The 24035-nt window shown below is 40.2% G+C and overlaps 2 protein-coding genes across 6 annotated transcripts; one reads left to right on the plus strand and one right to left on the minus strand.

Annotated features, from left to right (window-relative positions):
• Window positions 1-598: 598 nt before the first annotated feature.
• si:ch211-221n20.8 (fibrillin-2) lies at window positions 599-13981 on the plus strand. Of its 4 annotated transcripts, none has more exons than XM_038716065.1 (23): window positions 599-1846; window positions 2359-2451; window positions 2557-2623; window positions 2708-2881; window positions 3136-3261; window positions 3458-3598; window positions 3943-4068; window positions 4393-4425; window positions 4867-4989; window positions 5195-5317; window positions 5453-5575; window positions 6624-6746; window positions 7077-7199; window positions 7901-8026; window positions 8625-8753; window positions 8883-8975; window positions 9572-9667; window positions 10056-10151; window positions 10400-10495; window positions 11453-11554; window positions 11649-11754; window positions 12649-12765; window positions 13545-13981. In XM_038716065.1, the coding sequence occupies exons 2-23, from the start codon at window positions 2368-2370 to the stop codon at window positions 13621-13623; spliced, it is 2406 nt and encodes an 801-aa protein (XP_038571993.1). In that variant the 5' UTR covers window positions 599-1846; window positions 2359-2367; the 3' UTR covers window positions 13624-13981. The 4 variants fall into 4 exon arrangements, with proteins under 4 accessions (XP_038571993.1, XP_038571994.1, XP_038571992.1 ...); XM_038716066.1 differs by having other exon boundaries at window positions 2726-2881; XM_038716064.1 differs by having other exon boundaries at window positions 601-1846; window positions 2705-2881.
• Window positions 13982-14267: 286 nt separating this feature from the next.
• On the minus strand, window positions 14268-18840 carry LOC119900811 (cytochrome P450 2J2-like). 2 transcript variants are annotated; one of them, XM_038716071.1, is made up of 9 exons: window positions 18554-18840; window positions 18283-18445; window positions 17752-17901; window positions 17520-17680; window positions 17079-17255; window positions 16557-16698; window positions 16022-16209; window positions 15794-15935; window positions 14268-15229 (listed from the first exon to the last, which is right to left on the minus strand). In XM_038716071.1, exons 1-9 carry the CDS (start codon window positions 18755-18757, stop codon window positions 15054-15056), a joined length of 1503 nt encoding a protein of 500 aa, XP_038571999.1. In that variant the 5' UTR covers window positions 18758-18840; the 3' UTR covers window positions 14268-15053. The 2 variants fall into 2 exon arrangements, 1 of the variants encoding a protein (XP_038571999.1); XR_005444107.1 differs by having other exon boundaries at window positions 15108-15229; window positions 16012-16209.
• Window positions 18841-24035: the final 5195 nt, after the last annotated feature.

A 24035-nucleotide genomic window follows, 5' to 3' on the forward strand; every position in this document is an offset into this window, starting at 1 on the left:
TTTAAACCATCCCATTAGATCCTTCACATTACAGTCTGTATTGACATCATACTTTCCATTGTTTCCATTAGTCACCTGCAAACAAAGGATTTCAAACATTTAAAAAGTCACATCTGCAACCACCAAAGTAATCTCCTGTTCTAGCATATTATAAAAGTATTCTTTACCCTTGGGTTTGGCTTTCTGTAACTTGGGTGGAACGAAGCTTCCACTGCTATTTAGTGTACATCTCTCTGGAAAAGCGTTCCGTAAATGCTAAAATGTAATCCCTGGTGGACACATTTTTTTGGCAAACATCTATTTTTTTCTATTTATTTATTTATTTATAAGGGCAGCACACATTAATGAACATTACTGTAAATGTGCCAGTGTTAGCCTACTGGCTAGGACAGGAATCTGGATCTGGAAACATGAATGGTAACACTAGCACCTTCACAGCTACTGATGATTTGCCCTTGAGCAAGACACTAACATAATCCACTAGAGCTGTGACCAACAGAAGTGAACCAGACTTTATTTAACATGGTTAGTCCCACTGAGGATTGGAAACCTCTTTTGCAAGGGAGACCTGGCCAAGACCACAGCATGAACAGCTGCAGTCACAACCAACAACAGATCAAACAGTAATTAACAAACAGATATTCATACTAAAATAGAGCTAAAAGTAGGATAAGACTAAGTTTAGTAATAAGAACAAAATTAAGAAAGGACTCATTTACTTTACAATAGTTCTGAATTCTGACAGATATAATATCTGTCCATTTAGATTTCTTTTGCAGACTATTACAAGTGGCTGCTGGAGCAGAAAACATAAAGGATTTCTTTCCCATCTCAGTCTATATATCAAGGGCATGCAGTGGATATACAGTATGTCATGTGATCTGAGATAATGATTGCAAGATGTGAATGAAATTTGCAGAGATTTGCACAGAATGGCGTTATAGATAGAAATATACCAATGACTCAGTCAATGTTTTATAGAAGTGTAAAATATTCAATCAGCCCAATTTTGAAACGATCTTATGACTTTAAACTTCCTGAAGGAAAGTTCCACCCAAAGCTAAAAAAAATGTCGCTCCGCAGTTGCTGAAACCCCCAGATGTTTGCACCATCAGGCAGGATGGATGCTAATAGGCAGTTCATTAGAGTTTGTGCAGAAAATGACTATACAATAAGCTCCTCTTTCTCATACTGGAGTGCTCCCCAGCTAAATGGTTGGACTTCTAGGTCCAAAATAACAAATTGCTTACATAAACATATTTCATGCTTTTCTCCACTCACAAAGCCCTCTAATCACAAAGCAAAGGGACAGAAGGTCTGCTTAGTCAGAACTAAAAGGACCCAGAAATCATTAATGTCTAAAGGAGTTGGATTGGTGATTTAACCAAATTTATCAAGGTTTCCTGCAAAGTCACCTGCTGCCATCATGTGGTCTTTGTTGTCTTTAACATCGTTGTGATGTAGTTGTTTAACATCTCTCAAGTTTTTATTTATTTACTTATTTTGGGAGGTTTCTTATGCACTGACTTAATGTCTCTTTGACCTCCCATGCTCCCTGGCTGACCGAGGATTATGGCAAGGTTCAGAGCGGGGGCATCTCGAAGCAGCCTGCGGGCCCGTCTGCTGATCCTCCTCAGCGGTGGTTTGGGATTTGTGGAATGGGAACGCAGAGTTCCTGGACAGGATGTGGAGTCACTGTTGTAGTGCACGGCCTCACACTGACAGAGGAGCTGGCTTGCGGCTGCACGAGTCCGCATCTGGAGAAGATAGGAAGCCCATTTTGGCATCTGGATAACTGGCTGTCTCTGTTTGCCTCCCGGTTTAAGGGCGAGTAGATCTAACCCAGGTAAGTCGGCTAATACGAGTTTGCTTCACTTCTGCCTGTGTATCGCACCGCACCTCTGTGAGTTAGTCCCACCGCAGTCTTTAGGAGGATTTCTGAGTTTCTTCTCGCAAACGTTTTTCATAAACGCTGCTTTTCAGTTATATGGATAAACTTAACACAGAATTCAACGTACTTTATCTAAAACATGTAGCTGTATTGCAGCTGCTCCAGCTGCTGTAAGTTTCTTTTGTTCTGAGCAGACAGCCCTTGGGGTTGATGTTAACTTAATAACAGGGTGCTCTTACCCCTGTGTTGTTTTGCCTGCCCAGACATGCACTGTATGGCTGGTGTGACTGCTGCACACAATTCACAGTCTAATTTCACTGTAAGCTCACATGTAACTTTACATTAATTGCATTAGGCCTACATTCATTTTATGCATTATGGATTTTATCCCTGGTATTTATTGTCATTATTAGTTTGTTCTTTGGCCTGTGTTGGCTCAGTAAACATACCTCCTCCTTTCCACACAGACTCAGGTGATGACTCACCTCTGGATTCTCCTCTCAGCCCTGCTGCTGGTTTTGACTGTGGCCGAACCTCTGAACAGCCTGGAGGAAAATGAGGTCACCAAGAGCCAGGCCAGCGATGCTATTAAAGCGATTCTAGTGTTCAGATGTTAGAGATGTCTGTGTTGGATGAACTCAGTTTGTTGGTCTCTTCTGTTTTAGAATCAGGTGACCGAGAATGCCATCGGGAATCTCAGTGAATCTACACTGAACCACACACCTACCACATGTAAATCTTTCTTTTGCTGCATTTTTTTGACTTGCCTTTCAGTTTCCCCTAAAATTAGCCTCTTTTTCTTTTACATAATAGCAGCTCCCTTGACTACCACAGTTTCCCTGAGCTCCAGTCCTGCTCCTCGGTGTCCAGGTGACCATGGGATACTGGAGAACAGCACAGGCTGTGGCTGTCCATCTGGCATGGTGAAGGATGGTGACAACTGTACCTGCCCCGTGGGCTTTAGTCTGGAGGGAGCTGCAGGGTGCAAAGGTGAGAAGGGCCACAGCCTTTAATGAAGTGGCTGTAACACTGGAACATAAAGAATTCCATACTGCATTCATTGTCAAATAAGTTTAATTGCTCTGCTCCTATTTACAACCAAGTTATTTGTAGAAATGTAAGTAGAAGTAAAAAGGGCCAAGGACAAATTGTTTCCAACATGCTTGTGCTCTACAGTAACACTACCATTTGCACGCAGTGATGTCAGTTAAGATGCAGCATATTATCTTCTCTCTACTTGACAGATGTTGATGAGTGTGAAGGAGAGGGGCCAGGACGATGTGGTCTCCATGCCAGCTGCAGTAATACCCCCGGCTCTTACTTGTGTAGCTGTCTCCGTGGTTACCTGATGGGTGCTGGAGGGTGCCAGGGTTCGTCAGCATCTGTGTGTGTGTGTGTGTGTGTGTGTGTGTGTGTAAGAGAGAGAGAGAGGATGTACTTTATGTGTGTGTGTGAGAGAGAGGATGTACTCTATGTGTGTGAGAGCATGTTGAGTTTCAGAAATGATTATGTGTTCAGCCTATGTGGTATGGCCATAATGCACATTTGGCTTTTGGGGTTTAACAGATTTAGATGAGTGTGCTCTGGCTGCAGTGACGGGCCTGCAGGCCTGTCAGGGTGATGCTGAATGCAGAAACACCCCTGGCTCCTTCACCTGCTCGTGTCCTTTGGGATATGTAATGGCTCTAAATGGACAAAGCTGTGTAGGTGAGGCTGATGTTGGCATCTGGTTTGTATGACTGGAATGTGGATGTACAATGAAAGTGTATGTTCAGAAGCATTTTATCTAGAGTAGTTACACTGAGTTAGCAGTGAGGGGTAAAATGTCTTCCCCGAGGAATACCAGACTACGTACAAACAAATAATTAACAAAATGTAAAAACAGTAATCTAGAAAAACACACTGCAAAATAAACTTTACATATTTGGAGAGGTCTAAAGGGTGATGATAATGGTCGTACCTCTGTAACATTTCCGTACTGCAGTAAAATCCTTACAAAGCTGTCAAATGAAACCTTCGTATTTATAGTGCTTGGTTTCTCTCCTCTGAAGATGTGGATGAGTGCAGCTTTGAGGAGCAGTGTCGCCGTGAGCTGGGAAACGTGTGTGTGAACACTCCTGGAAGCTTTGTGTGCCAGTGCCAGCCAGGCTTCAGAGCAGAGGCCCTCGCCTGTGTTGGTATGTCTGTTATTAAGCTTCACCACAGCTGGATAAGACTGATTTTATCGGGTGTTGTGAGTTTGTCATATTTCGCTTGAGTTGCCCCCAGACTTAATAAGTCCTGCTGATAGGGAGGAAGCCTTTCCCTTTCAGGAATAGAGTGTATTAATCTGCTGCTTTGCTGCTTGCCTGCTTTGTTACTTTTGTTTCCCCTCTTTAAGCTTTTCTTTAATGAATATTTCCTCTCATGTCCTCTAAAATAATCCCAGTACTCTATTTTTTTTTTTTTTTTTACATCTCCTTTCTGTTTTCTCTGTGGCTTTTCTGCACTTCTGGTCTCAGGTCCTGTGTGTCCAGACTACACCGTATGTCAAGGTATGATGTGCTGTCCATGCTTAACACATGCTGTTTGCTTTTTAAGCGTTTGAAATATCAAGAAGACAACCAAATCGGAAAAGGTCATTATTTTTTTACTCATATTTTAATTAGTTCCGCAATTTCCCATCTTTAATAATTGAAATTGAAGACCTGGGAAGTATTGTCTTCAATTGTCTTCAATTAATAGAACAGCTTCCCATAGTTTTGCAGGGATGACATTTTAATGACTTATGCCTAACAAAGACTTGATTAGGGTTTGGTGATATGAAAATGATTTAGTAACTCTGTTGCTTGCACTCAAATTAGAGGGGTGGATTGCACAGACAACAGTTGAGTTTTTTTTTTTATCAACAAGCAAATTATGTCAGAGCAATAATTGAATGAAAAAAATCATATATGACTGTAGCATTCTCTCTCTGTCTCTCATCTTTGTCCCAGATGTGGATGAATGTGCGGAGAGTCCTGCGGTGTGTGATGGTCAGGGTGTGTGTGAGAACACGCTTGGGAGCTACAAGTGTATTTGTCGACCAGGTTACCGGGGAAACGGCACACACTGCGAAGGTAAGCAATTAGTGCTGACGTCCCTCCATGGAAAACTCTGCTTCCTGCAGATGGGGTCAGCTTCCCTGTGTGCGCGTGTTTTAATGCTCGCTGTTATGCCTTCCATTAAAATCATCCCGAGTGGCAGAGTAATGTTTATTGAATGAAAATGAACTGAGTTTTGGATCTGTTTTTTTTTTTTAATCTGTGTGCTCTATCTTTCCAGATGAGAATGAGTGTGCTTCAGGTGGTCACGGGTGTGACACCAACGCTCGTTGTGGCAACATCATTGGCTCTTATTTCTGCCAGTGCTACCAGGGCTTCAATGGAGATGGACACTCTTGTTTTGGTGGGTAAGCAGTTTCTGTGTTGTCCAAATGTGCGTGCCACTAGTGGTGCTCAGTCTGCCAGTGAAACTTGTGTCTTGCCAACAATACTTGCGTGTGCTCACCAGACATCAGTCCCTCATTGTCCTTGTTTACAGACATTGATGAGTGTGCTGTGAACAAAGGCCACTGTGAACACAACTGCTCCAATGAACTGGGAGGGTACAGCTGCCAGTGTGCCTCAGGCTATCAGCTGGACAAAGATGGACACAACTGCACAGGTGAAACACAGCTTGTGATAATCCCTTTACAGCAACTGCAAACATGAGTTAATCCTGGGTCATTGCTTCACACTTTAACAACTAAGTAATTAAAAACACTATAGCATGTTTCTGTGATCGGCTTGTTAGCTTTATTGCCGCAAGTGAATATCGATACCACTCTCGCTAAATATGAAGCTAGAGCCAGGAGAGAGTTAGTTTACCTTATCTTAGGTTAGGAGAAAATCTCAAATCAGGGGGAAATAGTTAGCCTGGCTCTGTTCAATGGTAAAAACTGGGGCACTCTGGTAGCTCACCTGGTACCATTAAAGCTGAGTCCTTACCGCAGTGGATCTGGATTGATTCCAACTACGACCCTTTCCTGCATGTCATCTCCCTCTCTCCCGCCTTTCCTGTCTCTCTGCAGCTCACACTGTCCAATATCAGCAAATAATGCCTAAAAAAGAATCTAATATAAGACAGGCATTTATAAATTCTACACACAGTTGCTTTAATTGTGTAAGTGAGTATGTACCCAGTAAATATTGTTATGAAAAATGCACTGTAATGATGCATAAAGCTTTATCTATAAATGAATTGATGATTACTAAAGTATCATCCGCAACAAGAACTTACTGTACTAATGGAGATTAGCTAAAGCATGGATAGAGTACTAAAGTGTGATTCCACCCAACTGGACAACATGAAGTCACATTGAAATTACTTTTGATGCCTGTGAAAAAAATTTAAAGACTGTGTTTCCACAATCTCCAATTTGCACCATGTTAGAAGCAGTGTTCCAAGGCATCCTAGTCAATAGAGGGCATAAAAGAGATTGTCTCTTCCTGGACCAGTATATCTTTCTCAAAAGCCAATGCCAGTTTAGGTCAATTGATCCAAACAAGTTGCCTCTAATTAACGTGTCCTCTGTTGCAAACCCCACTTACCACCCAAGCTTGTTGAAACAAGTGCTAAGATGTATCGCAAATAGTGTTTGACTAAAGTCTGAATGAGCCCTAACATGGAGCTGTGTTACAAAAGAGTTAAATAAATGTCTCTGATTCCCCAGATGTGGATGAGTGTTTGGCACTGAATGGGACCTGTGAGCACATTTGCGTGAACACTCAGGGATCTTTCCGGTGCTCCTGCAGGCCCGGCTACCAGCTGCACATTGATGTCCACACCTGTGTTGGTCAGTCACTTACCAACACTCTTTCCCTACTCACTGCTGTTTACCTCCTAATTCCAGTCATTTAAACAGGCTGATTTACCAGCATGTGGCAGAGACAAAAAAAAGCCATGAATATGTTATCTCACTTTCTCACTGTATGTGTGTTTGTTTGTGTGCATGCATTTTTTCTACCCTGACATATGGGGATGACCTAAGGGCACATTTTGGAGGATTAATGAAATGAGAAAGCCAGACTCAGTTAAGAATCTGTTACACAGCGGGGATGAGGATATCCAAAAAAGATGTTTACCTTCTGTGTGTTTGTGTGTGTGCATATGTGTGTTTGCCCAGACATTGATGAATGTAAACTCCAGAATGGTGGCTGCTCTCACACCTGCAGCAACTCTCCAGGAGGACACACTTGCCACTGCCCTCCTCCTCTGCTGCTCGACACAGACAACCTCAGCTGCAGCAGTATGTTTCTCATTACAGTGTTAATGACATGACATTATTTGAAAATGTATATTTTTGCATGATTTTTTTAACCAACGAATCATGTAAGAATTGCAACTATTTAATATATAAAAACTTCACAAATAGCAAGAAAAATTGTTTTCCCATGGTCCTATACTGTAGCCCAGATATCACAGTTTTTAAAAATGGTCCACATACAGCACTCTTTTACCACAGAATAGACATTCTAACAATCTTTTATACTTTAGGATGTGCATGACTGTCCCTGCTTATACCTTCTATATCTTAATATTAAATAACTGAGATTGTTTTTAAGAGGAATATTGTTTGTTTGATGATTTTTATGTCAGTGTTAAAGCTTAATTTGACAACACAATGATTGTTTTTATTATCTGCAGATTAACTCTTCACTAATCGTTTTTGTTTATGTCATACAATATAATAAAATAAAATAAAATAAAGAAAAATACCCATCATGATTTCCCAAAGTCCATTGTGACATTCATCAAATGTCTTGTGCTGTCCAAAACATTTAAAATATTCATGTTTGCTGTCAAATAAGACAATAGCAGCAAGTTTTCCAATGTAAAAGCTGGAAAGAGGGATTTAGGGGTATTTCTACTCAGAAATATTTTCAGCTCTGCCCAAAAAATTGTGTTAATGTGTAAATATTCAATGTTAAAATCATTTCTTTTGAACAGATGTTACATCTTGCAAGCTGAGAAATGGTGGGTGCGATCACATATGTACTGTGAGGGCTGAGGGCCAGGTCCAGTGTAGCTGTCGAGCAGGCTGGAAGTTGGACAAGGACCTGAGGAGCTGCGTGGGTAAGACGTTTTTACATTTACATTCCTCACACTGCCACAACCTTCGATGATGCATCGCTCTGTTCTGATGCCACTGAGGACTCTGATTGTAGATATTTAGCTTTGCTATGTTTTGACCCAGAAATTAAGCTGTTTATTTATACGTTCCAGTATATTTTTAAAGAGATTTTGGGAACAGCTAATGTATTATAACATATTATGTTGAACAAAAAAAACTCAAGTGAATTCCTTCAGACTTCTATCCGTTGAAACAACCAAAGATTCCCCAGAATGAATTTGTAAAGATTTATTGCTGTAGTCTTTCTAATATAAACAGTAAACAGCTAGAAAGGTTTAAATGGCTGCAATCAACTTCATCCATTTTGCACCAGGCTGAAGGTGAAATCACATTTGCTGGGGAAAAGGAAGTGCGGAAATTCGATTGCCTGATGACTCTGAACGGTTCAGCTGTGGCCAAATGTTGTTGGATGAGAAGGTTGTTGCCTGTGCTCAGCCAAGTTTCCCTGGTCACTCAGTCCAAGAGGAAATATACAAACTGTCTTTTAGATTGTTTTGAAATGTCCACCCATTTAACGGCCCCATTCGCTTTTGTCATAAGATGTGAATGAGTGCGGGGACTTCACAAACGGAGGCTGTGAGCAGCTCTGCGTGAACCATCCTGGTGGGTTTAAGTGCACCTGTGGGGAAGGTTATAAAGTACGAACCGATGACCTCACCAAGTGCCAGCGTGAGTCAAACATCCATCTAAAATATTGATGATGCTTGCAGACAACACTATTAGCAAAAGCAACTGCTTTATTCTGCCTTTTGTTAAGGGTCAAACAATTTAATTATGTGAAATTCTCTTCCTTTCCAGCTGTGTGTGATCCTCCTTGTCAGAACTATGGACTATGTGTGGCCCCAAACAGCTGTGACTGCCCTCCAGGCTATCCTGGACTAGGCTGCTCAGGTACAAACCTGTTGTATATGGATAACATGTACCAAGTTGTTAATATCACGTGTTATTTGGCATTTAGTGTATACTTTAACAACTGAATCAAACCAATTCAAACAACTCTGGCAGCATTAGTCTCAAAGCTGTACATTAATACTGCTATGATGTGCCTTCATCACAGGATTGAGGGTATAAAATGTCATTTGTGCCTACAGATAAAAAGAGATACAACATACTACTAGTTTTGAAACTCTATTTTAACCATTATGTGATCATGTGCCGGAAGATGGTTGGGAGACACCATATGTCTTACGTTTCAGTTGGCCATCCTGCAGTCAATCTTTTTGAAGATTGTGTTAGTGCTAGTGTTCTGCAGACACACTATTTGGTGGCAAAAGATTAAGGAAAGCCCTGCAGAAGTTCTCTTTAAAGCCTGCAGAGTTATCATATCTCCCAGGGACTGAGACATGTCCTTCTTTCAAGATTGTGATTATACTGTATTTGGTTATAAGGGGGAGCTGATTTGGAGTCAGTGCAATGGTGCCAACTCAAAAACTAACATTGCTGCCAGAAATGGATGTAATGAAACCCATGTTGGTTACGTATTTCAGCCATGTGCTCCCCGCCCTGTGCTCACGGAGGTAGCTGTATGCGCTGGAACAAGTGTCTGTGTCCTCCTGGCTGGACCGGAGCGGGCTGTCACACAGGTACATCATCTCTGCACTGTACAGACAGTGTAGTCAAACACAATGGGATAGGTGTCATATTGAGTAAACAAAGCAGATTTGGTAAAACTCTAGGGTATGCGATTGCACATGCCCATTCAGGACTAAGGATAAAAATGTGATATCAACTCATACAGTGTTTGCTAAGGTGCTTTGTGCTTTACATTGCTCTTATGTTATTCATTTTCACCTTTTTGTACTGTCTTCATAATGTGCCAGTCTCGTAGTGTTTTTACAACAAAACTTGTTCAAAAACAACAAACTTACACAGTTTAGTTCCAATGTAGTTAAATTTCCTTTTATCTTTTACCATTTTCTATTGATCCTGCTTTGACTTTTCTTTATGTCTCTTTCCCTGTGTCTCTCTCAGCGGTGTGTGAGTTGCCCTGTGCTAACGGTGGTCGCTGTGTAGGGCCTGATACCTGCCAGTGCCCCTCTGACTACACAGGTCCCCAATGCCTCTTGCGTGAGTAATAAAACCACCGCCACATCTGGCATAGGTTACAGCAGGCATGCAGGTACTTCTGGGGGGGGGGGGGGTCATTTCTACCTTCCTGCCTCCATGCTTGTTGGCAGGAAGATAAAATGTTAGCTGTACCATAATAGAAAAACAAAAAGGCAACTAATCTAAAAACCATGATGTTTAGATAACCCATGTTACACCATTTCCCTACATAGACTTACCTCTATTTCCCTCTGTGTGTACTTTTGTAGCCCTGTGCACTCCTGCCTGTCAACACGGGGGAAGATGTGCGGATGTCAACAAATGCACATGTGTTGGTGGATGGCAAGGGGCTCGTTGCCAGATAGGTGACATTACACTCGCTGTATCTGTATCCATTGTTCTATAACTGAAACAGTTAGTATGCATTTTACATACAGGACAGGCCTAACCCATGTTTCAGTATGTTAAAACATGTCAAAGAATATAATTATCAATAACAAATATCAAAGTAAAAGTCATAAGAATTGTTCCCTGTTTGTGCTGATTTATGCAAAACAGAAAACATAATGAATGAATAAGACCACATGGCTTGTATGTTCTCTGCTTCCAGCTCCGTTCACATAGTGAGTTTAATTTTTTTCCATCAGAACGGATGTTTTACAGGCATTTTGAAGAAGTCATCTTTGGCTCTAAGAACTTGTGATGGAAATTTTATAGAACAAGCAATTAATCAACAAAGTATTTGGCAGACTAATCGATAATGAAAATAATCGTCAGCTTATTTTAAACGGGTGCACGCCAAAAAGGTTAGGAAATACTGCCAAATGGTATGCAGTTCTTCAGGCAGCCAGTCAGTGGAGCTGCGCACAGATTCTAGAGCTGCACCAGAATTGTATGTATGTGGATTTCTCAGAGGGCGGCTGGATTTACAGTCTATATAATATGAGTCAAACACCACAGCTTATAGTCATTAATTCAAATGAAATTGTAAGCCTTATTATGGGGACCTGGAATAGTCTATAACCAAACAGAATTGCTTCCCTCCCTAAGGTCATGTTACTTTCAAAACAGAGTCCAGTGTGTAGTCCAGCTGGTCTTACTACTACTTACTATTAACTATTGAGTCATACTGATGTCCCAATTCAAATATGATCCAAACAATGTTCCCTACTAAAATAACAGTAATAGATACGCTGTAAATATCTACCATACACTTTATTGTATGATGGCTTTTAATGGTGAGTGAGAAGACTAGAGATCAGCTGTATTGAGTCATTTTGCTGGTGAGTCCATTCCGGTTTTCTCTTTTCTTTCTCCCTCAGAGCCTGTTCAGTGTTACATACCTTGCAAGAGTGGTGGAGTGTGTGTGGGCCTCAACAGGTGCCGCTGTGCCAAAGGATTTACTGGAAGTCTTTGTGAAACGGGTTAGTGTATGTGTGTGTGTATGTGTGAGAGAGAAAGACCTTTCTTTGCCTTCACTTTGCATTAAGACTCTTGCAATGTATGATGTGCCTGCAGCGGTCACCACCCCCTGTGTACCGCCCTGCCAACACGGGGCTGCCTGCGGTCCTCACAACACCTGTATCTGTCCAGAGGGCACTGCAGGCCTGCGCTGTGAGAGACTGTAAGTGTGAACATTATCACCAACAAGAACAGAGTTACAAATACTGCTCATTTCTGGTCTGCTTCAGTTGTAGTCTACAACTTTCATCATGCTTTGTACTGTATGTGATTAGGCAATTGCAGCAACATCAATAAATACCTCACGCATGTTACAGGGCCTGAATTTTCCTGATGGGCACTGAAGTGAAAAAGTTCAGCTAGTCTCAGCATTTATGCTGCTCTGCATTGTGTTTACTATTTCGCTACACTCATCAAGCCTTCTCATCTGAAAACAGATGAAGCTTGCTAACATAAATTGGAGCACACTGTTTTCCACATGGTCTGTCTCGGTAGCTTTCAGATTGACACCATCTAATAGTTACTGTTAAAGCCATTTGAAGAGCTGAGAGCACACTAGTTTTTGACCATGCTTAATTTTGCTGGTCACTGTTTTTTTGCTGATCATTTTTCTTTTCTCTGTCTAGAAGAAAGCTTCAGTTAACATTTTGGAAACATAGAACGTGGACTGCAGAGTTTTTTATTGAAGCATGTGTCAATGTTTTGAAGAAATAGACGTAGCCACAATTACAGTTATAGCAGTTAAAGATTAGAAAAAAACAGACAAAGGAGTATATTAATACTCTCTTGTTAAAGTAAAATCAGTCTGGAACAATATGGTATCCAGGTCATCATACTCTATACCAGGCTGCTGGGCAGGACAGGTTGAAAAAAAAAAAGAAAAAAAGAAAAAAAGAAAAACGTTTCTGTTCCAAAATAGTAGTGTGGGACAACAAGGACTCTAAGATAGAATAAATAGCAATCATCAATTTTTTCAACCTGCGGCTGCATAGTTGTCATGTGATTACAATTATTATTAATTCCTATGCTTATGGACATGTGTTTGTGTGTGTCCTAGGACGTGCCCTGTGGTCACCACGGTGGTCAGTATGGCTCGAGCCGTAAGGAAGGCATTCAGGGAGAGTTATGTGGACCGTTGTGGAGCCCTGGGAGTTCAACTTTGCACTAAATACAGGTTAACTGTTTACTTACGACATCCTCTGGTTCTGGATTACCATAAAACTTAATTAATAGCCGAGTCACAAATAGCCGCCTACCTCCTTTATTGGCCTGGTGTGGGAACACATTTTGACAAATAAATGCCTGCCTCTATTAAATGCCTGGTCTGATTTTTATAGAAGTTCTTTGGATGTATTAAACCTGTTAAACCCCATGGGGTCGCCCGCTTTAGCTGGTTCTAAGCTGCTTAGATCGTGAACACAAATATTAATGTTTAAACGTATGATCAATGTGTCAGTATGGACATGCTACACATCGTTAGATCGGTTAGATTCTCCACAATTCAGTTGTTCAGTTCATTTAAAGCAAACAAGCCCGAAAGTCTAATTCTTAACTTGCATGGTAAGAGAGAAAAGGAAAGAAATTGCTGAATGCTGTTACCTTTGAAGCCTTGTTAAGTCCGAATGTGTCCATTACTTGATTATTTATCTTCCTTTAGTCTGTAAGTGTCCACCGATCAAAAGAATCAAAACAGCTTTTCAGAAAAATTAATCCAAGTTATGAATCCTGTCATGGAAGGCCTGTCCCATATGGATGGGAGGATGGGTAGAGTATGTGCTTAATTAAATTGATACTTAAATAGATTAAACAATAGTTTTTCAAGGTCATGATAAAACACTATGGCAGAGGCAAATGTGAGGTGTGTGATACAGTAGCATTTGTGAACCATCAATTTAACATATGTATATAATACAAAATGTTAAAGCTGTGTCTGCGTTGTGGTTGTGTTTCCAGGATGAACCAGGCACGTGTGTACCTGCAGGCCTACAGGGTGGGCTACAAAATCCAGTGTCCAGAGAAGAAGGGCAGATGAGTTCCTTTTACGAAGCAACACATAGGAACTGTAATGTGACGAGCTATAAACCTCAAAATTTAATGTAACTCAGTGAGTGTTGTGGCTTCTCCGAGGGCAGTTTCACCCTTAAATCAAGCCTCTCTGTTGAAATAGATATAAAGGGGACATGACTGTATTATAAAGGCTGTTTATTTGATCAGTGATGTATGTTGACAATTATCTTTAAATCAGTTTGTTTTATATACAATCATATTTTACATTCCACAAGAAATATTCCTCAGCATATGAAATGTACAATGGTTTCATTATTTTTCATGTTTGCATGTGGCAGCTAAAGTTTATTAAATGTTACATTTTTTTTGTCTTGGTGTCAATATTTTACAGTCTGAACTCTTGTCAATGATTGTGTAATAATAATAACTGCCAGTGTAAGGTCCTTCTCAAAAAGTTCACTTCAACAATTATTCCCAATAAAAATAAACTGTCACATAAACAAACTTACAAGTTTAATATCTTAAGATGTTAAACTAGTACAACTGGGTGAATAACAGGACCATCTCTAACAAAGCTAATTACAATATCTGCACTCTTATCCAGCACACAGAGGTTCATGAGCTTCTTCATATCACATACGTGAGATAATTTGAATCAGAAGCGTGAGATGTTTGCAAACATACGAACATGTTTTTATTCACAATTAAATGACTGTAAAAAGGGGCAGACCACATCTACATACAGCCCATCCCTCCAGGTCTCTGAATACAGTTAGCCAACATTTATTTATTTTTTTCTACCTTTTTCGTCAATACTACTAAGCTCCATTAGTTTTTTTTGATAAACGATTAAAAAAAAGCTGCAGTGACAAAACCACAAAGATCATCTTACTCTCCAATTCTACAGTACGCAGTGTTTTAGCTTAATTATATATATATATATATAAATATATGGATACTAGATCGTATAGATCATAGATGTAGACACTGACCACCATATTTTCTGAGGCATGTCTTAGAAATCTAAGATTACCTTTTTTTAATACATCACACAGCAACAGAAATCTATTAATAATGTAGGCGCCTGTTAAATTCCACACTTAGTATTATTATCTTAGCTTCATTGTTTTGGGATTTTAACAACCAGTGACAACATTTGAGTATTTAAAATGATCATTTAACTTTCATGCTATGATGATGTTTTAATGCAATCAGCATTCAAAGTGACTAATGTAAATTAATTTAATTAATAAATGATTTTTTCATTTATCTTCATAAATGAAAAATTCATTTACAAAAATATAAAACTATTGAGCCAGGCTAAGCTAGTTAGCTATGATTGGAAACGATCAATCAATCAAAACAAAATGCATGCAAAGTGCAAAATATTAACCCTATCATATTTTTTTTTAAATTATTGCTTGTATTAGTGTTGATTTGATGTCAGAGCTTCTCTTAGCGTGAGATTGCACAGATTTCATATCGATGCGGTGCCAGAGTGACACCAAAGCGGTAATCCATCACAGGCTTCACTCCAGCAGGCATGGAGAAGGTGAAGCGCTGCATGAAGGAGGTGAAAAAGAGGAAAAGCTCCATCCTGGCCAGGTTCTCCCCGAGACACAGCCGCTTACCTGAGACAGGAAAACCATCTTAAACAAACTTATTTGGGTCACAGTTTTGGCCCAGAGGTCAAACTAATACAACTGCAGTAGTCATTCTCATAGGGCCTTTATAGGAAGCAGAGCCATCCTAATTTTAGGTCTAGACAAAAGGTCAGACACTGTTAAAGAGGTGGTATTATGCTCATTTTCAGGTTCAAAATCCTATTAAGGGGTTGTAACAGAACAGGTTTACATGGTTTAATTTTCAAAAAACCACCATATTTTTTTTGTCATACTGCACATTGCTGCAGCTCCTCTTTTCATCCTGTGTTGAAGGCTTCGTTTTAGTTATGGAATGATACATCTTGTCTCTAAATGATCTTTGTTAATACTTCCAGTCAATTATTACTGTGATGGCGGTATGATCAGGGGTGACTGGCACTCATCACAAGAAGTACGGAGTTATGATCCCTGGCCTCTCTCTCATCTGTGTTATAATCTTGATCTTCCTCTGGGTCAGTCAGCAATCATTAAGTGGCGACCACACCATCTGAACAGTATAACAGTATAACTGGTGAGTGTGTTGCTCCTCACCAGCAGAGAAAGGGATGAAAGCAGCTCGCTTCACAAACTTTCCCTCCGCATTTAGAAAGTGTCCTGGGTTGAAGGTGACGGGCGTCTCCCACTCATTCTTGTCGAACAGCACCGAGGTCAAATTGGGAATTACTGTAACTCCCTGGTGATTGGAATCATAATGACAATTCATAAAGACACAACATGATTGTGTTTGTGATGTGAAAATAATGACGTACAAGAGTTGACCTCTGGGACAGTGTAGCCTCTAAGCTGGATGTCCCTGCTGGTAACATGAGGCAGGCTGAGAGGAACTATGTTTCCCATCCTCTGGACCTCGTGGATGACAGCGTCAGTGTAGGGCAGGTTTGCCCGATCTTCCATGCATGGCTGTCTGGACTGTCCAATCAATCTGTCTATCTCAGCCTGGACATTTGCTGTGCAACAGGGAGGGGACAAACAGAAGTTGAAACATTATTTAATCAACTGGCCACAACAGAACAGCTTAAAGACTCGTGGAGAGATGGATACAAAAAATTGTGAATAGATAGAGTTGTGTTCCTCTTATATACAGTATTTTGAAATAGTAGTAGTAGTAGTTTGTTGTTTGTTGTACAGAGTTAGTCATAAATGTGGAAGACACTAGTGATTGCACAGTATTTGGCACCTTAGTAGTTACATTTTTAAATCTACAAAATTACCAGCAATAAATTTCACCCTTCTGCACATTACTGAGTTACTGAGTAAGAACAATGAGCTTCATTGGCTTGGTTTGTGCTCTTACCCTGGATCTCAGGGTACTTTGCCATGTAGAGGAAAGCCCAGCGCAGGGTGGTGGACGTTGTTTCAGAGCCAGCCACAAAAAGATCCAAGACACATATAACCAGGTTTTCCTCATCAAAAGTATTGTCAGCCTGCCCTTTACTCTGAGAATATGTACAAATACATGTGCATAATTCAACATATACAGCTAATACAGTGGAGGTCATAAACTCTTCATCAAAGAGTGAAACACTTTTAATCTGCGTTGGACCTTGCACTTTAAAAACATTTAAAAGCTTTGCTTTGTTAGATTAAAAAAGGTGTGTCCTGTTGCAGATAAGACGTTAATAGAGAGTGCTGTAAGACAGAGGCCATGGAAAGAGCTCACACCTGGTCTTGAAATGAAATGTCATGTCAGTACAACACATTAACAGTTAATAGGTCTGATGTAGGTGCAAAACGAGCACATGTGGTGCTCACAGGAACAGAACATCTTCGTGAACAACAGTGTAAGAATTACAAAGCTACATTTAGTGCCAGTCACCATCTGAATCTCATTCAGGTAGCGGTCAATGAAGTCTCTTAGGTCTGAGGGATCCCACTTCTGTTTGTGCTCCTTAAGCTCTACTCTTATAAAGTCTTTTGTGTCTTCCCAGATGTGCAGGAATGTCTGATGTGGCCCTGGCAAACGTCTCATCAGCAGAGGGAATGAGTTGTAAAGCTGCAGAAAGCAGATTGGAACAATATAGATAAGATGAAATATTTTCTACTTAAGACAATCAATACCAAATGTTGAAATTCCATTTACAAATTGGCTCTCATCTTACACATTTTCCATCTTGAGCTTTTTGTGTACTAGATATTACATATGTGTGTCTAGCTAGAGCCACTCGCATGAACAATAAACTGTTTTACAATGAGGAATCTATTGCATAACAATGGTACACAGCATTAAGATTTCATCAATAGCTTTAAAATACAGTACCTGTGCCCAGATAGAGCCTTCAATCTGGAGAGCTTTGTCAAACCACTTCATAAGTTTCATGAACTTCTCATCAACGTACTTGAATCGATGACCAAAAACCAGGGAGCAGATGATGTTGGAGACGGCCTTGTTAATGATGAGGTGTGGGTCGAATGGCTTACCTTCACAAACACAACAGTAGATGTAAATTGTGTTTTTTTTTTTTATCTGTCACTGTGCACTGTGCATTTACCTTTATAGCTGCTGATGTCTTTTGCACAATGTGTAAATTCATCCAAGATGACAGGTTCAAGTGACTTCTTGCCGAATCCAAAATATCTGAGAGTTGAAAGTGCAAAACGCCTCTGCTGCTTCCATAGGTTCCCACTGCTGAAAATTATACCTGATAAAAATGAAGGTACAAATCGAAAAAGAATATTATTTTACATTAAATATGAAACTTTTTTTTTACACAAGTTGTATCTTCTCAAGAGGAGAGATCAGTGCTGTTATTGTATATGAATGCGGTCAAACTATTTGCTTGACCAACAGGGAAACTAATAAAACTTTCTCACACAACACAGGGTGAGATATAACTCAAAGGAAGCAGACAAGGAGGATGATGAAGATTTGACAAAATTGAGATGTGGATTGTGCAGACAACTCAGTAGTGAAAACACAGTTTCTATTTTCTTTCTTTCTATTTTCTTTTCTATTATCTGTGTATTACTAACAAATACGTTAATCAGTAATCTTTGCATCTGTGTGTGTTACATCCTCTCACCTAGTCCATGGGCTGCGTCCTGCTGCAGAGGGAGGTCTGGGCGGTCCACTAGGCTGTCTCCCTGATTTACCAGAGCTTCTTTCAGAACCTCAAATCCATTTAACACCACCATCCTTGTCTGGCCCATTCGCAGACTGTACACATCTCCATATTTCCCAGCTAACTGTGAGTGGATATGAGAGAAGAGGAAGAACATACATACAAGAGATAACAGCAATGATGACTCCTATCAGTTAACCTGTTGCAGTTTTAATGGTACATTTTTTACTACCTGTGTCAGACTCTCATGGGTCCTGTTGTGGTCCACAGTGAATATGTTGCCCACAAGGGGTAATTCCCGGGGTCCTGGAGGGAAGTTGGCCGGCCGACGGTTTTTGATATAATCTGCGGTGAGGATGAAAACTGTCGTAAAGAGCAGCAGACTTTTGAAATCCCAGGCCACGTACGATCCAATTAAAGAAAATATTGAATCCATTCTGCCAACAAAGACTCAAGCCTGTCTAATTGAGGTTCAGGTTTTTGTTACTTCTTCTGTGAGACACAAATCTGATGTTGCTGGCTCCTGGCAACTTGGCGAGGGATTACTGGTTGTATTGGACTCTGACCTCTTTATTCATAGAAAAAGGATGTCAAACACTGTTAATCAGTGACCCTAAAACAATTATACTAAGTTAGCCGTAATGTTTATAATGTGTTTTAGGGAGTGTTTGTATAAGATATTACACAAATAGCCAAATGCAAATTACCTGGTACTAAAACTAAAACGTACACAATTAGTCCCTACCAGACATTCAAAATAACACAGCTGTTCCCAGATTTTAACAACACTTTAATTGGGAAAACAACTGCTGGGTGTATTGTTGTGTATCCACAAACATATAATTGTTCAAAAACCAAATGAACCTAAATTCAGTATCCTAATGTTTAAATATACTGCAAAGATGAGTATGTATCCGAATGTTGGCATATAATGTAGTGTTTGATTGAATTGGTTGGAAATGTTTTTAAATGTGCCACTTTGACAGAAAATATAACAAGAGAAATAATTTTTTGGTTATACTTCATTTTATTTCTTTACTTTCACCCTTTCAGGAATCATCTCATGAGATAATGTTGCTTGTAGTAAAATTGCTGAATACATTGCTAAAGTCATCTTATAAACGTAAGTCACTGTGTGGTTGCTAAAACCCAATTCTTAAGCACCATTATAACAAAGATATATAAACATTGTTTTATGAAAGTATGCTTCAGGACTTTGGCTCTTATGCTTTCCTTACTCTTTACTCTGACAGGAAGTATAACTAGACAGTCTGCATAAAACAAAATGTAATTGCTTAAAGGTTCAGTGTGTAATATTTCTGAGGATCTATTGACAGAAATGCAATATAACATAATGAACCATTATGGTTTTATTACCTTAGAATGAGCCATTTTATCTAGATAACCGCGATGCTGAAGTTGTCTATTTTCTGCTGGACAGGTGTTAGCCAGACTTTAGCGATGCAAATGAAAACTGTTGTTTGATAGCTTTAGCTAGAAGCTTGCCAGAATCACATGATTGACATGAGTGTTTCCCCTGTCAGTGGTGTAAAATATGTTGTTGGATTAATTTCATGTCGCCTACTTATTCTCAGGCCTGTGGGTTATTGGCTTTGCCGGTTTTGTTAGTGTAACCGGCGATCTCGGGTACGGGAGGCGGACATGCTGACGAGGAGGCTAAAACCCATGGGCACTAGTGTCGGTTGCCAGTGCGTCTCATAAAGTGTTGGGGAGTGAGGTTTACTCACTGCACAGCCCCGCTAGCTTCCATCACATTAGCGATACAATCAGCTAACAATTGGCAATAAAACGGTAAAGTTAGCTTAGAGCATGGAAGCTGTGTGTCCCTTTTTGCAGGAGTGGAGTCAGGTGTACAGGACCTGTTACCAGCTGCCAGCCATCAGCCTCATCATGCTCTGCCTCTTATACCGGGCCCTTGCCTCCACTAAGCGCCAAATCGTAGACTCACATCAGTCACGTTCAAGCCGTCCAAACCTGCGACTAGCTCTTGTGCCTGTTCCCTGCTAACCCTGTTCTTTTGCGGTGCAGATCTCCCTGCCTGGCCCGTTTCCTGACACTTTTCCACTCCTGCTCATGCACGCCCGGTACTGTGGGCCCATGCCCCTCGGACTGCTGCTCTTCCTGGATTCCCAGCCTGCTGTCCCTGGACCCCCCTCTCTGGACCCAGCATCTAACATCCAGCATACTGTTAATAAAACCCTGTTTCAATTCCCCAACTCTCTGAGTCTGAGTACTGCATTCGAGTCCGAAATCAGCTGATCACTTGGCAATAAAACGGCAGCTTTCAGCATCAAAGCTCAGATCAATAAGCTAAACTCTTACTGCCCTGGTGGAAAACATGTATTTATTTTTACTGCTAATGATGATACATAATAAGACAGTGTGCCTATCAAGTGACCAATAATGAATACTGTCCGAATTTGCATTTAAAAACCTAGTGTTTCAACACTGTGCGCACACGTGTAATTTGTACTTTCACATTCTAAATGCCCATTAAAAACGTTGCACCGCTTTATAACAAGCTGAAATTATAGCTGTCAGTAGTACTTTCTGTTTGTTGTATTTCCAAAAATTTAAGACCCATTTTGGTAAGATTTGCAGATTGCTTATCTAATCAAGCAAAGCGAGAGGAGCCTTGATCCTCACCTGACAATGCCTTTGTAAACCACATGTATTGTGGTTTATAATGGACTGTGGTACAGAAACAGTGAGGCTTACATTTTGTCAGTGGTCATAATTGATGCACTAGATGTGATAGTTTGAGATTTTCTTCATTTACTTTGGTATGTTAGTCCAGATGAGCCAACCTTTCCAAGATGTAAAACAATGTATTACAGGTGTATGAGACATCATGAAGCACTTCACTTCTTGATGTGGCTCTTGTTTAATGTAAGTAGGGGAGGCCGGGTATGGTTGTAACATCGGGAGAGTTGTAACAACACCAATTCCACCAATTGGAGATAAGATTGGAGTTAGGTGATCATTTCAGAATTTACCTAATTCCTGATCAGGTATGGTGGTTATCAAGTCTGGAAAGAGGTGCATTCAGAACTATTTTTTTTTAGCATCTATACTATTGAAGTTGTAACAAGGGAACACATTGCATTTGACATCAACTCACGAGGTCTGTGATATTCTTGTAGAGGATTGAATTGGTGCCATTTGCGATAACGATAATATCCACAATAACATATGCTTTTACTGAATAATTAAGTAAATATAACTTCTTAATATATCTATCTGAAGAAACCTGATTTCTTGATTAGCAACTCTCTTTCATCTCTTTTGTCCTGTCTCAGGCACTGTAGCTGTAGTACTCGCTTGGATAGGGGAGGGGGGGTTGAAATTGTTGTATTTTGCAACCCTGACCACTAGATGTCACTAAAACTTACACACTTAAGTGCAATTTATACTTCTGCGTCAAATCCATGACATAGGTGACGGTGTAGGCTATGGGGCTACGCAGAGGCTATGCTACGCCGTCGCCTGACGTGCACCTCCTCCAAAATGTAACTACACATCGAGTCGAGGCGGGCCGTAAGCTCTGTGATTGGTCAGCTGGGTAGCCTCGCAATGCTTCCGAGCCGACCGGAAGTTCCCCGCGCTTTGAAGTAACATTTACTATCGGCCAAAACGGCGGCTGTAACACAGTGAATCAATATATTTGACCGTTGCAACCCGAGCGAAATGACTCACTTTGCTATCAGAATGTGATCCATCTGGTTGGTAACATTTGAAAATGCTACACCAGCTGCACGTTTTTACAATTTTACCCCCATTTACATTAGCGGAGCACTAAACCGGAAGTTAGCCTGCTCGGCCGGCAAAAGTCAACACAGTGGACGCTGTAGTGCTACTGCCGACTAGCGTTTGGGGATGTAATTGCAGAATGATGGATAAATGCATGGCTACGTGCGTATCCTACGGCGTAGGTATGCACGTAGACCCTACGCAGGAGTTTAAATGGGCCTTTAGCCTTTAAATGCATTACTAAGCCAATCAAGAGAGGCTGCTGTGAGAGAGAGAGATAAATGTGAAGAAGAGGACGCTGGTTCTTGGGGGGCTTTCATAGAAATAGTTTGACTGCCTGACACATATTCAAGACATAAGAGTGAAGTACAACATTTTAAGTAAGAAAGGTTTTAATTAGTATAACAGTTTAATTTAAGATACTGTCACTATTTCTTCAATAAGTCCTATATCTCTGCTTCTCCTGTGCCTGACCTTATCTTTGCCTTAAGAGACCTTAGTCTGTGTATGGTTAGACATGCTCAGTGTTGTGCATGCAGAAGTCTCAAAATAATGTTTCCAGTAAAGAGGAAGCCAAGGTCCACTCTTTTGCTGTAAATTAAATCAAAAGGTAAAGTGTCCCTGACAACGTATTTGTTTATCTAGCACACATGAGGGGAAGAGTGAAAAAAGGTCTGATAAAGAGGGGAAGGTCAAGAGTTTTACTTCTTAAGTTTATATAATTTTTTAAGTAAATGTAAATTTTTAGTAAACTTTAAGACTTCTCTATGTCTCATGTATGCATTGCCTGATGACATCAAGATAATCATTTTAATCAGGAAAGAAGGCACTATTTGCCTATATGTCACCAGCCATTGTGAAAATGAAACATCATCTTGAGATTAAAAAAACAGAAGGAAGGTTTTCTTTGTAAAAGATGGTGACAACCCATGATTGATGTCTTTTCTGCATCTTGTTTGTGATTTTCATTTGTGTGATGCATTTAAGATGTATGTTCAGTTTGTCTTGTTTTTAAATTAAAACCTTCTATATCTGGTCTGTATGCATAGGAATTTAGAAAAAATTACACAGTCACAGTTTGCTGAATCTACATGATATTTTTTATTGTTAATTTGTGACTATAGAGCAAAGGGGTCTTGGAACTACTGGCAGTAAATGTACGCTACCTATAAAAAAAAGAGGAATGATATGAGGATATGAGAATGTAAGAACCAATCAATCTGATGGCTAACTTATAGCAGTTTGGAAAAAGGGTAAGGTCCTTCCTGCCAATAAATTATTTTTAGTTTAGAGCTCAAGAGAGGAATCTGGGGGGAAATAAAGAAGGGGTGAAAGAGGAGAAAAAGGGGTAACTTTTGGGGGCTTCTGTTTTTTGCATTTTAGAAAAATAAATAAGTTTCTCCTTGGGTGCACACCTTAAGTAACTAGAAAGAGTTTTTCGTCTCTTTTTGTCTTAATTTTCTTCCTCCTCTTCCGGACGGCTAAGTTAGTATTCTTATACTTTAACATCCACACTGCCGACATTGACACACCTCATTACAGATAAGCAGCAAACTGGTCCTTTAAGGAACTCAATCCAGGTTTTCAGTATCCTACTCTATGGAATCTAAAGTGAGAGAGGAGTAAAGTGGTTGACTAGGAAACTTTTGAATCTGGAATTAGACATTTAATTCAGACAGTCAGACCAGTACCCCGTATTGAAACTACTTTGTTATCAGAGGTCACCCTTTTTCCCAAGTGATGAATTCATTATGCGCTGAGGGCGTGCAGAGTTGGTGACCCGAGAGAGCAGGGTTTCCTTGCAGAAGGGCCACTTGTTGCTACAGAATGTAAGCCATACTAAAACTATAGGGACACAGGCCGCCTTTTTTTTTTTGGACAAGAAAGTATTTGGAGGAAAACCCACCAGCTGTTTGCTGGAGTTTCCTCTCATTACTGATTGT

Source organism: Micropterus salmoides, unplaced genomic scaffold, assembly GCF_014851395.1.
Source record: "Micropterus salmoides isolate LMB-PRFRI ecotype aquatic unplaced genomic scaffold, ASM1485139v1 Ms_hic_scaffold_13, whole genome shotgun sequence".
Classification (NCBI taxonomy): Eukaryota; Metazoa; Chordata; class Actinopteri; order Centrarchiformes; family Centrarchidae; genus Micropterus; species Micropterus salmoides.

Excerpts from the sequence above, each read along its gene's own strand:
- LOC119900811 (XM_038716071.1), bottom strand. The coding sequence starts at position 18,757 with ATGGATTCAATATTTTCTTTAATTGGATCGTACGTGGCCTGGGATTTC. Across the intron at positions 16,699-17,078 it reads ACCTGAATGAGATTCAGATG|AGTAAAGGGCAGGCTGACAA; the intron begins GTGACTGGCACT and ends ACATATTCTCAG. Across the intron at positions 15,936-16,021 it reads GAGGCTACACTGTCCCAGAG|GGAGTTACAGTAATTCCCAA; the intron begins GTCAACTCTTGT and ends TCCAATCACCAG.
- si:ch211-221n20.8 (XM_038716064.1), top strand. The coding sequence starts at position 2,368 with ATGACTCACCTCTGGATTCTCCTCTCAGCCCTGCTGCTGGTTTTGACT. Across the intron at positions 2,882-3,135 it reads GGGAGCTGCAGGGTGCAAAG|ATGTTGATGAGTGTGAAGGA; the intron begins GTGAGAAGGGCC and ends TCTACTTGACAG. Across the intron at positions 8,027-8,624 it reads GGACCTGAGGAGCTGCGTGG|ATGTGAATGAGTGCGGGGAC; the intron begins GTAAGACGTTTT and ends TTTTGTCATAAG.